Genomic DNA, 16,949 nt, shown 5'->3' on the forward strand with positions numbered 1-16,949 from the left:
TCTCTCGGCCCCGTGTCATGTATTGACCATCATCGCAGCGCGGGCACTGGTGTGTGGGGCACTCACCGCTCGGACCTCTCTCTCCTGCAGCTTCCGGTCACAGGCGTAAGTATTATCCCGAAAAGGACAGGACACCTCGGGATCCTCGCAGCAGTTAACGACTTGTCTCAGACATTCCCTGACGAGGCAAAGACAAGGAGGCACAAGATGGAGAAATCCTTAAAGGAGCCCCCGCAGAACACTGCAAATCTGTACTAATCCTGAACTACATCATGTGTTTTACACCAGTCACACCCAGAGCTGCAGTTACTAGAGTTCTGTATGCTTTTCAGATGACATCTGACAACATTCCCCACAATGCATTTCAATATGGGAGCAAGGTTAAGCTATTAGGGCATTGCTGATGGATTACTAATAGTAGACATTAAAATGGTGAATGCAGCTCTGAATGTGACTGGAGTATAAGACATGATGTAGCAGTAGTATTGTGACTGCAGCTCTGGGTGTGACTGGAGTATATGACATGATGTAACAGCAGTATTGTGACTGCAGCTCTGGGTGTGACTGGAGTATAAGACATGATGTAACAGCAGTATTGTGACTGCAGCTCTGGGTGTGACTGGAGTATAAGACATGATGTAGCAGTAGTATTGTGACTGCAGCTCTGGGTGTGACTGGAGTATATGACATGATGTAACAGCAGTATTGTGACTGCAGCTCTGGGTGTGATTGGAGTATAAGACATGATGTAGCTCGTATATTCGGTTCTCTTTCAATGTCTGGAGCCTCATCTTCTCCTCACCATGGAGTCTGTAGTGTCGGCAGCGGTGTAGCAGAGCTGTGTATACTGTATAGACATGGCCCGTGTACTCCACATTGGGCATGGAGTACGGCCGGGGTGTAGTGTCTGCAGTAGAGTGCCCCCCAGAGGCAGAACAATGATGGGGTGAGATATAGATCTGATACAGGGGGTGCCCACACCTACCTGCAGAAACTATGCAGACACTCCCGCAGCAGTACCCCATCCCCCGCCGGGACGTCCATGTAGCAGATTCGGCACTCTATAGGCTCCTGGTTGGGGATCAGAACCTCGTTGTCCAGTTCTAGGAGATGTAAGAAATTCTGCTGCCGCTCCTCCTCCAGAGTCTGGAAAAACGGAGAGAAGACGCCGCGTGTCAGGACCAATACTGCAGCAGCGCAAAACCAGCTCTGCTACATAATACAAGAAAAGGACAACTGCACCTGTAGATGCTCCTACCGATTTATGTCTACAGCTCCTATGCAGACCTATGTGTCTCCATGGTTACAGACTACAAGCAATCAGTGTGTTAAATCACAGGTCGCCCACTGAATGTACGTTACCAAGAAGCCGGTGTCTGTACACAGCAAGCAGTGTTGGGGTGCAGTGTGGGAGATGCAGCGTTTATACCACAAACTGTACAACTTAAAAAATAAATATGTGCAACTTACCAGTGCACAGCACATTCTGCAATCTTACCTAAGCTGTGTCTGTGAATGCTGCTCTGGATGTGACTGGAGTAGAACACATGATGTAACGTGATCAGTACAAAGAAAACTGAAGCAAAGGACTTACAGAATGCTCATCATTGGAATGGCAATTAATTGAATTTTGAATGCAGCTCTGGATGTGATTGGAGAGTAAGAAAACTAAAGCAACGTATTACCAAAGTCAGTCAATTTTATAGCACCACTGAGGCGATTTTATATTTGAATGCAGCTCTGGATGTGACCAGAGTATAAGAGAGGATAGAACTTAGGAGAAATACGGAAGATGAAAAGTCAAAGTATTTACAGTTACCCAACAGAAAAGGGATAATTTGTTGAATTTTTAATGCAGCTCTGGATGTGACTGGAGTATAAGACAGGCTAGAACTTTGGAGAAATACAGAAGAAAAAAAATCGTAGTATTTAGCGTCACTCAATATGAAGTAAAGATTTATTAGCCGCCATCAATAACCCCTTAGTAACCTGGCCGCTGACCCCCCACAATAGTCATGGGGGGCCCCCTGCGAGCCGCTCATAGTGGTGACCCCGTATCTACATCCTGTCTAGAGAACCGCAGGGCACGTCTGATACCGGACCCCACAGTAGAGACATCTGAGCGGCAGCGCTCAATGCCAGGCAGCAGCCGCTAAAGACAAAGCAATAGAAAGATCCGAAGATCTGAGGAACGATGACGTCCTGATAAACCTGTGAGGAGAATCCTCAGTGCGGGGGACACAGGAACCCCCCCGAGAGCCAGATCTGAAGGGTCACCTGGGGATTCACCATAGATTGCAAGCTCTTGGGTATGTATTATTGTATAGACATGGGGGGGGGGGTCGCTGGCTGGAGATGTGAAGAGGACATCCTGTCAATACCCGGAATCTTTATCTTGTGGTCACAACTGGGGGCCTAAATATGAGAACAAGCCCCATTGCCGGGACCGCGGCTACAACTCTGCTACAACATGCGGATAGTGACGGACAGTTCTAGAAGTCACGCAACACCATGTACATTACACGCGGAGCTCCACATAACACCATGTACATTACACGCGGAGCTCCACATAACACCATGTACATTACACGCGGAGCTCCACATAACACCATGTACATTACACGCGGAGCTCCACATAACACCATGTACATTACACGCGGAGCTCCACATAACACCATGTACATTACACGCGGAGCTCCACATAACACCATGTACAGCACACGCGGAGCTCCACATAACACCATGTACATTACACGCGGAGCTCCACATAACACCATGTACATTACACGCGGAGCTCCACATAACACCATGTACATTACACGCGGAGCTCCACATAACACCATGTACAGTACACGCGGAGCTCCACATAACACCATGTACAGTACACGCGGAGCTCCACATAACACCATGTACATTACACGCGGAGCTCCACATAACACCATGTACATTACACGCGGAGCTCCACATAACACCATGTACAGTACACGCGGAGCTCCACATAACACCATGTACATTACACGCGGAGCTCCACATAACACCATGTACAGCACACGCGGAGCTCCACATAACACCATGTACAGCACACGCGGAGCTCCACATAACACCATGTACATTACACGCGGAGCTCCACATAACACCATGTACATTACACGCGGAGCTCCACATAACACCATGTACATTACACGCGGAGCTCCACATAACACCATGTACATTACACGCAGAGCTCCACATAACACCATGTACATTACACGCGGAGCTCCACATAACACCATGTACATTACACGCGGAGCTCCACATAACACCATGTACATTACACGCGGAGCTCCACATAACACCATGTACATTACACGCGGAGCTCCACATAACACCACGTACATTACACGCGGAGCTCCACATAACACCACGTACAGCACACGCGGAGCTCCACATAACACCACGTACATTACACGCGGAGCTCCACATAACACCATGTACATTACACGCGGAGCTCCACATAACACCATGTACATTACACGCGGAGCTCCACATAACACCATGTACAGTACACGCGGAGCTCCACATAACACCATGTACATTACACGCAGAGCTCCACATAACACCATGTACATTACACGCGGAGCTCCACATAACACCATGTACATTACACGCGGAGCTCCACATAACACCATGTACATTACACGCGGAGCTCCACATAACACCATGTACATTACACGCGGAGCTCCACATAACACCATGTACATTACACGCGGAGCTCCACATAACACCATGTACAGCACACGCGGAGCTCCACATAACACCATGTACATTACACGCGGAGCTCCACATAACACCATGTACATTACACGCAGAGCTCCACATAACACCATGTACAGCACACGCGGAGCTCCACATAACACCATGTACATTACACGCGGAGCTCCACATAACACCATGTACATTACACGCAGAGCTCCACATAACACCATGTACATTACACGCGGAGCTCCACATAACACCATGTACAGTACACGCGGAGCTCCACATAACACCATGTACAGTACACGCGGAGCTCCACATAACACCATGTACAGCACACGCGGAGCTCCACATAACACCATGTACATTACACGCGGAGCTCCACATAACACCATGTACATTACACGCAGAGCTCCACATAACACCATGTACAGCACACGCGGAGCTCCACATAACACCATGTACATTACACGCGGAGCTCCACATAACACCATGTACATTACACGCGGAGCTCCACATAACACCATGTACATTACACGCGGAGCTCCACATAACACCATGTACAGTACACGCGGAGCTCCACATAACACCATGTACATTACACGCGGAGCTCCACATAACACCATGTACATTACACGCGGAGCTCCACATAACACCATGTACATTACACGCGGAGCTCCACATAACACCATGTACAGTACACGCGGAGCTCCACATAACACCATGTACATTACACGCGGAGCTCCACATAACACCATGTACATTACACGCAGAGCTCCACATAACACCATGTACAGTACACGCGGAGCTCCACATAACATCATGTACAGTACACGCGGAGCTCCACATAACACCATGTACATTACACGCGGAGCTCCACATAACACCATGTACATTACACGCGGAGCTCCACATAACACCATGTACATTACACGCGGAGCTCCACATAACACCATGTACATTACACGCGGAGCTCCACATAACACCATGTACATTACACGCAGAGCTCCACATAACACCATGTACATTACACGCGGAGCTCCACATAACACCATGTACATTACACGCGGAGCTCCACATAACACCATGTACATTACACGCGGAGCTCCACATAACACCATGTACATTACACGCGGAGCTCCACATAACACCATGTACATTACACGCGGAGCTCCACATAACACCATGTACATTACACGCAGAGCTCCACATAACACCATGTACATTACACGCGGAGCTCCACATAACACCATGTACATTACACGCAGAGCTCCACATAACACCATGTACATTACACGCGGAGCTCCACATAACACCATGTACATTACACGCGGAGCTCCACATAACACCATGTACATTACACGCGGAGCTCCACATAACACCATGTACAGCACACGCGGAGCTCCACATAACACCATGTACATTACACGCGGAGCTCCACATAACACCATGTACAGTACACGCGGAGCTCCACATAACATCATGTACATTACACGCGGAGCTCCACATAACACCATGTACATTACACGCGGAGCTCCACATAACACCATGTACATTACACGCAGAGCTCCACATAACACCATGTACATTACACGCGGAGCTCCACATAACACCATGTACATTACACGCGGAGCTCCACATAACACCATGTACATTACACGCAGAGCTCCACATAACACCATGTACATTACACGCAGAGCTCCACATAACACCATGTACAGCACACGCGGAGCTCCACATAACACCATGTACATTACACGCGGAGCTCCACATAACACCCACGTACAGTACACGCGGAGCTCCACATAACACCATGTACATTACACGCGGAGCTCCACATAACACCATGTACATTACACGCGGAGCTCCACATAACACCATGTACATTACACGCGGAGCTCCACATAACACCATGTACATTACACGCGGAGCTCCACATAACACCATGTACATTACACGCAGAGCTCCACATAACACCATGTACATTACACGCGGAGCTCCACATAACACCATGTACATTACACGCGGAGCTCCACATAACACCATGTACATTACACGCGGAGCTCCACATAACACCATGTACATTACACGCGGAGCTCCACATAACACCATGTACATTACACGCGGAGCTCCACATAACACCATGTACATTACACGCAGAGCTCCACATAACACCATGTACAGCACACGCGGAGCTCCACATAACACCATGTACATTACACGCGGAGCTCCACATAACACCCACGTACAGTACACGCGGAGCTCCACATAACACCATGTACATTACACGCGGAGCTCCACATAACACCATGTACATTACACGCGGAGCTCCACATAACACCATGTACATTACACGCGGAGCTCCACATAACACCATGTACATTACACGCGGAGCTCCACATAACACCATGTACAGTACACGCGGAGCTCCACATAACACCATGTACATTACACGCGGAGCTCCACATAACACCATGTACATTACACGCGGAGCTCCACATAACACCATGTACATTACACGCGGAGCTCCACATAACACCATGTACAGTACACGCGGAGCTCCACATAACACCATGTACATTACACGCGGAGCTCCACATAACACCATGTACATCACACGCGGAGCTCCACATAACACCATGTACATTACACGCGGAGCTCCACATAACACCATGTACATTACACGCGGAGCTCCACATAACACCATGTACAGTACACGCGGAGCTCCACATAACACCATGTACATTACACGCGGAGCTCCACATAACACCATGTACATTACACGCAGAGCTCCACATAACACCATGTACAGTACACGCGGAGCTCCACATAACACCATGTACATTACACGCGGAGCTCCACATAACACCATGTACATTACACGCGGAGCTCCACATAACACCATGTACATTACACGCGGAGCTCCACATAACACCATGTACATTACACGCGGAGCTCCACATAACACCATGTACATTACACGCGGAGCTCCACATAACACCATGTACAGTACACGCGGAGCTCCACATAACACCATGTACATTACACGCGGAGCTCCACAAAACACCATGTACCGTAAGACCTGAGAAGCAATCAGAGGGAGGCGGGGGAGGGTAGAGCAGGGCCTGTGTTTGTGTAAGAAGCTCGGGTGACTCTGTGAATAAATGGCGGCTCCATAGTTGGTAAAGTATCAGGGTTTGTTCACACGGTTTATTTTCGGACGTTTTCCAGACATCTGCGCATTCATTTCAATGGGAAATACGGCGTTCTCTTCCGACGGGGCGTTTTTTTACGCGCCCATTTTTAAAAACAGCCTCTTGAAAAAACGCCCGCGAAAAAGAAGAGCAGGTCACATCTCGGGCCGTTTTTGGAGCAGTTTTTCGTTGACTCTATAGAAAAACAGCCGTAAAAAACGTCTGATAATCAGGAACGGATTTCCCTTGAACAGCTCGGTATTTTCAGACGTCCTCTGCTGAGCTGTGTGAACGTCGCCTTATATACACGGCATGTCCTGCGCGGACGTCTGAGGTGCTGCCGCCTCTTGTATACGTATAATGCACAAAAATATACACTACACAGCCATAAGTATGTCAGGTAGGTCATTACTGAGGTCATGGGTCATTAGAGGTCATTACTGAGGTCATGGGTCATTAGAGGTCATTACTAAGGTCAGAGGTCATTAGTGAGGTCAGAGGTCATTACTAATGTCAGAGGTCATTACGGAGGTCAGCTTCTCTAATTTTTTACTAAACCTCGCGCCTCCAGAAGCTCTACCAGACTCTACAGCGGGGGGCACAATCTTTTCTGATCCGAGGGCCACACTGTCAAGTTGTATCATTGTGCAAGGGCCCCAATAAAACTTCAAGGGGTATTCCAGTATGTGTCATATATGTAACAGTGCCCCTAATAGTTCCAGCCATGGTGTCCTTATAACAGTGCCAGCCACAAAATACCCCCATTAATGCCAGCCACACAGTGCCCCCTATTAGTACCAGCCATACAGTGCCCCCTATTAGTACCAGCCATACAGTGCCCCCTATTAGTGGCAGCCACACAGTGCCCCCTATTAGTGGCAGCCACACAGGTGTCCTTATAACAGTGCCAGCCACAAAATACCCCCATTAATGCCAGCCACACAGTGCCCCCTATTAGTACCAGCCATACAGTGCCCCCTATTAGTACCAGCCATACAGTGCCCCCTATTAGTACCAGCCATACAGTGCCCCCTATTAGTACCAGCCATACAGTGCCCCCTATTAGTACCAGCCATACAGTGCCCCCTATTAGTGGCAGCCACACAGTGCCCCCTATTAGTGGCAGCCACACAGTGCCCCCTATTAGTGGCAGCCACACAGTGCCCCCTATTAGTGGCAGCCACACAGTGCCCCCTATTAGTGGCAGCCACACAGTGCCCCCTATTAGTACCAGCCATACAGTGCCCCCTATTAGTACCAGTCACACAGTGCCCCCTATTAGTACCAGTCACACAGTGCCCCCTATTAGTACCAGTCACACAGTGCCCCCTATTAGTACCAGTCACACAGTGCCCCCTATTAGTACCAGTCACACAGTGCCCCCTATTAGTACCAGCCATACAGTGCCCCCTATTAGTACCAGTCACACAGTGCCCCCTATTAGTACCAGTCACACAGTGCCCCCTATTAGTACCAGCCATACAGTGCCCCCTATTAGTACCAGCCATACAGTGCCCCCTATTAGTACCAGTCACACAGTGCACCTCTAGTACTTACCAGTCCCTGCTCCGTGTTCCTGAACCAATGGGACACAGACCAGTATAGGGGGGGGGGGGTCGCAGGTTGTGCACCCCCCTCTACACACCTGGGCAGGAATCGTCCTCCTGTCACCACCAAACCCAGATTCCTCCATCAGAGGAGGGTCCAGCACTAGTGGCTTTACCCCCCTCCAGCTGACACTGGACATCATACGTGGTCATCTCAGGCTGGCGAGCAGCTGCTGCCCGATCCCCATGAAGCTCCAGATGAACCGCTCTGGTGCCCGATATATTTATACCCCACGTGTTCCAGTGCCCGGTCCTGTTCTTCAGATCCGAACTATTGCTGCACTTCCCAATATCAGCTCTTACAGGTGATCGGGGCGACTCCAGCAGGAAAGTGGGGAACAGAGTGCCGATGCCAGGGTGACCGCCTATGCCACGGTGACCGCCTATGCCAGGGTGACTGCCTATGCCACGGTGACCGCCTATGCCAGGGTGACCGCCTATGCCAGGGTGACCGCCTATGCCAGGGTGACCGCCGATGCCAGGGTGACCCCTGATGCCAGGGTGATGGCCGATGCCAGGGTGACCCCTGATGCCAGGGTGACCCCTGATGCCAGGGTGATGGCCTATGCCAGGGTGACCCCGATGCCAGGGTGACCCCCTATGCCAGGGTGACCCCCGATGCCAGGGTGACGCCGATGCCAGGGTGACCATGAGCTCTTCCCTCCAGCTGCTGAGGACGGTCTATGGAGGTCACAGGGCGGGATGCCGGAGTCTTTGCACCGGTTAGTAACACGCGATGGACTCAATGAACAGAATACTGTGTCAGTAGAAACCGCTTTATTCCTGATTTCAGAAATGAGGGTACAGAACAGTAGAACCTGAGTGACAGGAGCCAAATACCTGAGAGTCGTCATATGACCCCTGACTCCGCAGACACGCGCGCCCACCGGACATCCAACCTCCCCTAGGACCATCATCTGTGAAGTGCAAGAAGCTTAAAGGGACACTCCACCTGTAAACCACGTTACAACATTTCACAGGCCAAACCTCCTTTGAACTTCATAAACCCTTCGATTTACGCATCTGAGCCGGAGTTACATCACATTATACAACAGTTACATCCAGAGCTGTATTCACAGTTCTGCTGGTTTCCTGTTAGCTGACAGTAGTGCATTGTGGGAGCTCGGATGGCAGTTACACAGTCAAAACTGAGCTGAGCGTGACCGAAGTGCTAAACTGCAATAAGTTACCAAGGCAGACCAGCAGAACTGTGAATGCAGCTCTGGATGTGACTAGAGTAACATACTGGAAAGGCAACGGACACTTTTGCACTGACTGTTTTTTATTATTATTGTTCAATAGTTTCCTAAATGCAAAATAAAGCAACTTTCTAAATAATCTTCATTAAAACGTCCCCGTTATCTTGTTGCTGTAGAGTCGGTGTAAGGGGATGTTCACACGGAGGGTTTTCAGACGTTTTTTGGGCCGTAAATGTCCCGAAAAATGGGAAGCAGGACGCCCACAAACATCTTTTTTCAAAAACGGCACGTAAAAAGACGCCCGCGAGAAAAAGAAATGCAGGTCATTTCTCGAGAAGTTTTTGGAGCCGTTTTTCATAGACTCTATAGAAAAACAGCTCCAAAAACAGCCGGGAAAAAAACGAATATGATTAAAAAAAAACGTCTCAAAATACGGAGCTGTTTTCAGGGGAAAACCGCTCCTGATTTTCAGCCGTTTTTTATTTTGTGTGTGCGCATACCCTGACTCCTGTACATAGCTGGCTGCGCTGCTGCTTCTGACATCGACCCAACAACACTGCTCCTGGCTGTGCCTCTCTCTCTGCTCTCCCCCTCCCTTCTTTCAGTGTAAGAGATAGCAGCAGGGAGGGGGGAGGAGGTTGTACATGGCAGATCAGAGTGTGGAGAGGGGGGAAAGCATACACGGAGCAGTACGCAGTGGGAGGGGGGGGAAATCACACAGGCAGAGTAGCACCCACAGCAGACTCTGCATGGAGAGGGAATCACACACTCGTCAGCATCAGTGTCTGTCAGCACAGGGGCTATAAGAAGGAGAAAGCAGTACAGGTATGAAGCTGTGCTGATACATGAGCTAGTGAAGGCAGCAGCATCCTGGACACACAGACCTCACATCCAGCCTGTATTACTGGGAGGACACGTCCACAGGAAGAGTCTGAAACTAAGAGCAGCGTAAACTGAATATCAGGGGGTCTGACAATGAAGAAACGGAGACTAGTGCGATCACCAATCACATATGTGAAAATGTATCAGTCCATGTCAAAGGTGTCCACAGAATTAACCTTCTCAGGCTGCACATAATCCGTACGGGTCAGTAATTTGCTTCACTTATATTGTACTAATCTGAAGTTTGGGGTTACTGACGGGTGAGACTGGATTGTGCGATCTATAACGGAGATAACACTGCGAGAAGTGTCCTCAGACGTCACAGCTCCAGCAACTTCAGACGCAACGAGATCAGAGACCTATAATCATCATCATCATCATCACCGATCCCATCAATGTAGCTCCGCCCCCAAGACAAATCTGATTAATACTGGAGCAGAGACTGGCCTGGTGGGACTACTTCACCCACTCTCCGCCGTCCGCATAGGACTCCCCCCGCTATGAGCTCAGCGTCTGACGGTCCGGGGGGGGGGGGGGATACGCTTTGCTTTTCTCCCTCTTCTTTTGGCGTATTAATCCGATTTTTTTTTTATACATTTAGGTGGAGAACTCCTTCAATGCGGAACTCAGCTTTTGAACTTCGGTTTAAATCTCTGGAGACGAGAAGCTTTGCAAATACTTTACTGATCTTGTGCGTTACATCATGTCTTATACTCCAGTCACATCCAGAGCAGCATGCACCATTCTGCTCTCTTAGGTCTAAAGCTCCAGTCACATCCAATGGATTTGCCTGGACTATGAGATTTGACGTGAGAGCAGAATTGCGACTGAAGCTCTGAAGGTACTGGAGTATAAAAAAATATGATGCAACAGCAGAACTGCGATTGCAGCTCTAGTTGTGACTGGAGTACAAGACCGGATGTATCTCAAGATCAAGTAAAAGCGAAATATTGATAAAGTTGCTCGGCGTTCTCGTATGAAGATTTAACCTGCAAAATGGCGCTCAGAATTCTACGTGTCATCAAAAACCGATGCGGCGTAATACGGGAGTCCGGCTGATGCAGAGGAGACGGAGCCGCCGTCAGCGATTAACCCATAAATTCATATTATCCTAATTATATCTACCCCCCCCCACCCCTCCCCCAGCCCGATCCTCTAAAAAAAATATCACATCTAAAAAATCCTCTGAATCTCGTCACGACAAAACCTTCAATATCGAGGTCCATCAATGTGCGACTTTCCTGCGCCATTTTTATGTGGAGGACTGACCGTGAGCGCACTCAAGTATATAATAGGTCTAGGGCACTGACGGGTCGCGGCGGACGGTGCGGTAGAACAACGAGCTGCAGACGCAAGGATTTGTCCGCGGTCCCATGAACGCACCACAAACACGGATCATCAGGAAAGTTCTACGTCTGTACAGCTCAGTGCTAGAACGCCGCACGTGGGACGACCGGAAGCGATCAGTATTATTTCGTGAACCGCGTTTCCTTCCATCGGACCCCTCCCCACTCACTCATTAGTGGTTTCCACCCAAATCCTGAAGGATGTACCGGCAGCGTGACCTCTTAAAGGAGAACTCCACCTAAACGTATCTTCCCTCCAGTCCTGGAGATTCGGCGAGCGCAGCTCTGAAGACTCCACCTTATACAAATCTCCGGTCAGAACCAGAACACCATCGAGTAAGGGGCGAAAAACCTGCGGGCGGAGGTCTCTACGTGGCGGAAACCTGCAGGCGGAGCTAAAACAGTCCAGACGCTCTGCAACGCAGCCCCTAACCCATGCACCCCCATCAGCAGTTTTGGTGGAGCTCCCCTTTAAGGGGCGGAGCGGTGACTACTGAGATTCCTCCGCGTCTTCTGTGGAGATTTCGTCCGCGGTCACAGAGTTGAGCGACGAATAAGAGCGGTCTCAGGAAGTCTCTACTTAAAGTCTCTTTGATCGTTGTACCTCTCGTGTGTGGCGCCGCCCTGGTGGCAGAATGATGCACAGGACGCAGCGCCGGCACCCGCTTTAACTGGAACAGATGACGTCACCTCGAGGGATTAGGGAAATGCTGATTACGGATCCCACCGTGGCCGCTCCCCTCCCCCGGGCACCGTTATTACTGTAATAGAGTGAAATCGTCCAAGGAGCTGGCGCTTTGTGCGTGCGGGGGCGGAGCCTCTTCTCTTCTTCCTTTTTCCTGGAGAAAGAAAGAAGAGAAGGTTTCCGTCACAAAAAAGGGGGTCACTTCCCAAACAGTAAAGGGCTCTGCAAATAAATAGCTCTACAATTTTCCAATTAACTTTCTGCATCGCTTCCTCTCCGGTTTTAAGATCTCTGCTTACTGTCATTGAATAGAAATCTTTATGGTTTATTCCCAGGGGATACAATTCAGCCCTGGTCGTGTGATGCAACAGTTACGAGCCGTGCAGCTGTGAGATCGTCACATGACCAGGACAGAGTCTCATCCCCTGGAATAGAGTGAAGATTTCCATTCAAATGACAGTAAGCAGAGATCTTGAAAACGGAGAGAAATGGATACAGAAAGTATATTGGAAAATTGTAGAACTTTTCATTATACAAAGAAGAAGAAGAATTATCTACTGAAACCGGCGGAATATTCCTCGAAGATTATAAAGTTACGGCAATGTCTGGGGGGAGGGGATGAGCAGCGGCGCACACGAGAACCGCGCCGCTAGTAGGCGAGTAATGGGCGACTTAGTTATTTTATTTACTTCTGGACAGGCCCTTTAAGTGTCAGTCTTCAGTTTAAGTTGTGTAAAGGTTCAGATAGCACCAGATACGTGGAAGGGTGAGGTTTTGCACGGATAGGGGCCCAACCCAAACATAAATATAAAAGAGTATCCGGCACACCAATATAGAAAAAAAGGTATTTTTTATTTTGTTTCTAATGCCAGTGGCAGAGTGCGACGTTTCGGTCTAGGTGACCTTCATCAGGCACTGAGCCGTGCTGGGCAACTGAATTGACGAGCGCTAGTGGTGCTGATAGCGGCTGGCCGCTGTATCATGGCGCCATGATACAGCGGCCAGCCGCTATCAGCACCACTAGCGCTCGTCAATTCAGTTGCCCAGCACGGCTCAGTGCCTGATGAAGGTCACCTAGACCGAAACGTCGCACTCTGCCACTGGCATTAGAAACAAAATAAAAAATACCTTTTTTTCTATATTGGTGTGCCGGATACTCTTTTATATTAGTCTTCAGTTTAAGTTCTATTCATGTTCGAGGTCATTCCGAGGCTCACGCTCTCCCCGCCGCTGGTCTGTGTCAGTCTTCACTGGAATTCTATTCATGAACCAGGAAGCTCAGGATTAAACAGTTGCTATAAATGATAGAGGACTCCGCAGAATAATATAAATCCGGGCAGTGCCGGGGACAGGTCAGGGTGAGGATGGAGTATCGGGCAGCGCCAGGCTAAAGATGGAGTACCGAGCAGTGTCAGGGACCGGTCAGGGGAGGACGGAGCACCGGGCAGCGCCAGGTCAGGGGAGGACGGAGCACCGGACAGTGTCAGGGACAGGTCAGGGGAGGACGGAGCACCGGGCAGTCAGGGACAGGTCAGGGGAGGACGGAGCACCGGGCAGTGTCAGGGACAGGTCAGGGTGAGGATGGAGTATCGGGCAGCGCCAGGCTAAAGATGGAGTACCGAGCAGTGTCAGGGACCGGTCAGGGGAGGACGGAGCACCGGGCAGCGCCAGGTCAGGGGAGGACGGAGCACCGGACAGTGTCAGGGACAGGTCAGGGGAGGACGGAGCACCGGGCAGTCAGGGACAGGTCAGGGGAGGACGGAGCACCGGGCAGTGTCAGGGACAGGTCAGGGTGAGGATGGAGTATCGGGCAGCGCCAGGCTAAAGATGGAGTACCGAGCAGTGTCAGGGACCGGTCAGGGGAGGACGGAGCACCGGGCAGCGCCAGGTCAGGGGAGGACGGAGCACCGGACAGTGTCAGGGACAGGTCAGGGGAGGACGGAGCACCGGGCAGTCAGGGACAGGTCAGGGGAGGACGGAGCACCGGACAGTGTCAGGGACAGGTCAGGGGAGGACGGAGCACCGGGCAGTCAGGGACAGGTCAGGGGAGGACGGAGCACCGGGCAGTGTCAGGGACAGGTCAGGAAGGACGGAGCACCGGGCAGTGTCAGGGACAGGTCAGGGGAGGACGGAGCACCGGGCAGCGCCAGGCTAAAGATGGAGTACTAGGCAGTGTCAGGGGGAAAACAGAGCACCGGGCAGTCAGGGACAGGTCAGGGTGAAGATGGATCCGGACCTAGTCCTGCTCGGGAGTTCTTGCTACAGTGTATCAATGTGGGTAAGACTCATCACCTGGATCGTGACATTCCCCGGCGGTGGGACCTCCAGCATCGTCCACTATTCACCAGAAAAGCCCTAAGAGCGGATTTTGCGCCATTCCTCCTCAGGCAGGCGGCGGGTGACACGCTGTTCCGAGGGCCAGGAGTGGGGGGGGGGGGGGGGAGGACAAGAGTTAGCGGGCGCGCCAGGAGTTTAGATTCTGGGAATTCTGGGTATTTTTCCAGCACTAGCAGACGCCCCTCCCCTCATAATTCACCGGACATCGGTCTTCAGACGCACGCAGTCATGTGATATCCAAGCTCCGCCCAGTTCAGGAAGGGGTTCGATATCGATAGCTGGAAATGAGAATAACGGATGCTGCAGGTCCTGCGGGTGAGGGGCTGGAACATGACGACTGTGCCCACTAAGCCTCCGCCCAACACGAGCGCTACCAAATATTACCCCCAAATGTCCAGTAACGTTACTTTCCTGAGTTACGTCATGTGATGCCCCAGTCACATCCAGAGCTGCATTCAGAATTGTATTACTCCAGTCCCATCCAGAGCTGCATTCAGAATTGTATTACTCCAGTCCCATCCAGAGCTGCATTCCGAAAATACTACACGTCACATCCAGAGCTGCATTTATAATTCTAATACTCCAGTCACATCCAGAGCTGCATTTATAATTCTAATACTCCAGTCGCATCCAGAGCTGCATTTATAATTCTAATACTCCAGTCACATCCAGAGCTGCATTTATAATTCTAATACTCCAGTAACATCCAGAGCTGCATTTATAATTCTAATACTCCAGTCGCATCCAGAGCTGCATTTATAATTCTAATACTCCAGTAACATCCAGAGCTGCATTTAGAATTTTAATACTCCAGTCACATCCAGAGCTGCAGTTATGTGACTGCTTCTTCAGTGTCTGCCCCAGCATGCTTTGCTGTAGTTAGGGTTCAGTACTGTAATTAAGTATATTCTACATCACATAACATGCAGATCAATGGAGTGCAATGCATCATGGGAGCCCCTGGCAACGCAGATAACCCGAGGGAGGGGGTACCACATTGTGCCGCCCTACGGGGGGGGGGGGGGGGGGACACACGTATTCCTAAACATGGAGATCGTTCTACAACTTTCTACTATTCTTTGTGTTTTAATTCCTCACCATTTTCAAGATTTCTGCTTGCTGTCAGTGAATGGGAACACTGGTTTACATTCAGAAACCTGTTCATACCTAGTCCTGATCACAGCTGAGGGTTTGTTACAATTGTATCCAGGCTACACAACTGCTCTGTGAGCTCAGCAGCCCAGACTGATACATTGTAGCAAACTACCAGGGAGATAAGTGCAGCTGCTGCGGATCTGTTGAGCTCACAGAGCGTTGTGCAGACTGGATACAATTGTAACAAATCCTCAGCTGTGATCAGGACCAGGTACAGAGGTTTACTGAATCTGAATGTAAACAAGAGCGTTCTCATTCACTGACAGCAAGCAGAGATTCAAAATGGTGAGGAAATAAAACACAAACAATCAGAAATTTGGAGAACTTTTCATTTATTTACATAAAACACAAAAAACCTTTAACCCCTTAACGACTGGGCATTATTTTCCGTTTTTTCGCCGTCGCCTTCATAACTTTTTACTTTCCGGTCGACATCGCCGTACGAGGGTCGTTTTTGGATCGATGTCGCCGCGTGCGGACTTGTTTTGTGGGACAAGGTGTCGTTTTCACGGATACCATTTTCGGGACTTATTGATTCAATTTTATTAGAATTTTTTTGGGGGGGTGGAAAGAAAAAAAATGAATTTTGCCGTTGTTTTTTTGCGTTGTTTTTGCGCGCCGTTCCCTCAGCGGTTTAATTAATGTGTTAACGTCAGTGTTTGCGCCGATACCAGATGTGCTATTTTTTTTTTATACTTTTACTGAATAAAACCACTTTTTATGGTTTTATTTTTACTGTATTTTTTTTTTTCCATCAAATTTTAGCGCTTTTTTTTTTCTCGCGGCGAGATCTCCGGATCGCGGATACG

At 49.8% G+C, this 16,949-nt stretch overlaps 1 protein-coding gene across 2 annotated transcripts in view; it reads right to left on the reverse strand.

Moving 5' to 3' along the window:
* LOC142703562 (ranBP-type and C3HC4-type zinc finger-containing protein 1-like) overlaps positions 1–16,949 on the reverse strand; it is a 27,082-nt gene continuing 10,133 nt past the window's right edge. The window contains exons 9-10 of one of the 2 annotated variants that reach the window (XM_075848239.1): positions 986–1,146; positions 1–178 (exon numbers count right to left, since the gene is read on the reverse strand). In XM_075848239.1, coding sequence (XP_075704354.1) covers positions 16–178; positions 986–1,146 — 324 coding nt within the window. In that variant the 3' untranslated portion in view covers positions 1–15. Of the gene's footprint in view, positions 179–985; positions 1,147–11,767; positions 12,803–16,949 lie in introns of those variants that run through there. The other variant, XM_075848240.1, reaches the window with a different exon arrangement.

The sequence above is a fragment of the Rhinoderma darwinii genome, unplaced genomic scaffold, assembly GCF_050947455.1.
Source record: "Rhinoderma darwinii isolate aRhiDar2 unplaced genomic scaffold, aRhiDar2.hap1 Scaffold_2815, whole genome shotgun sequence".
Lineage (NCBI taxonomy): Eukaryota > Metazoa > Chordata > Amphibia > Anura > Rhinodermatidae > Rhinoderma > Rhinoderma darwinii.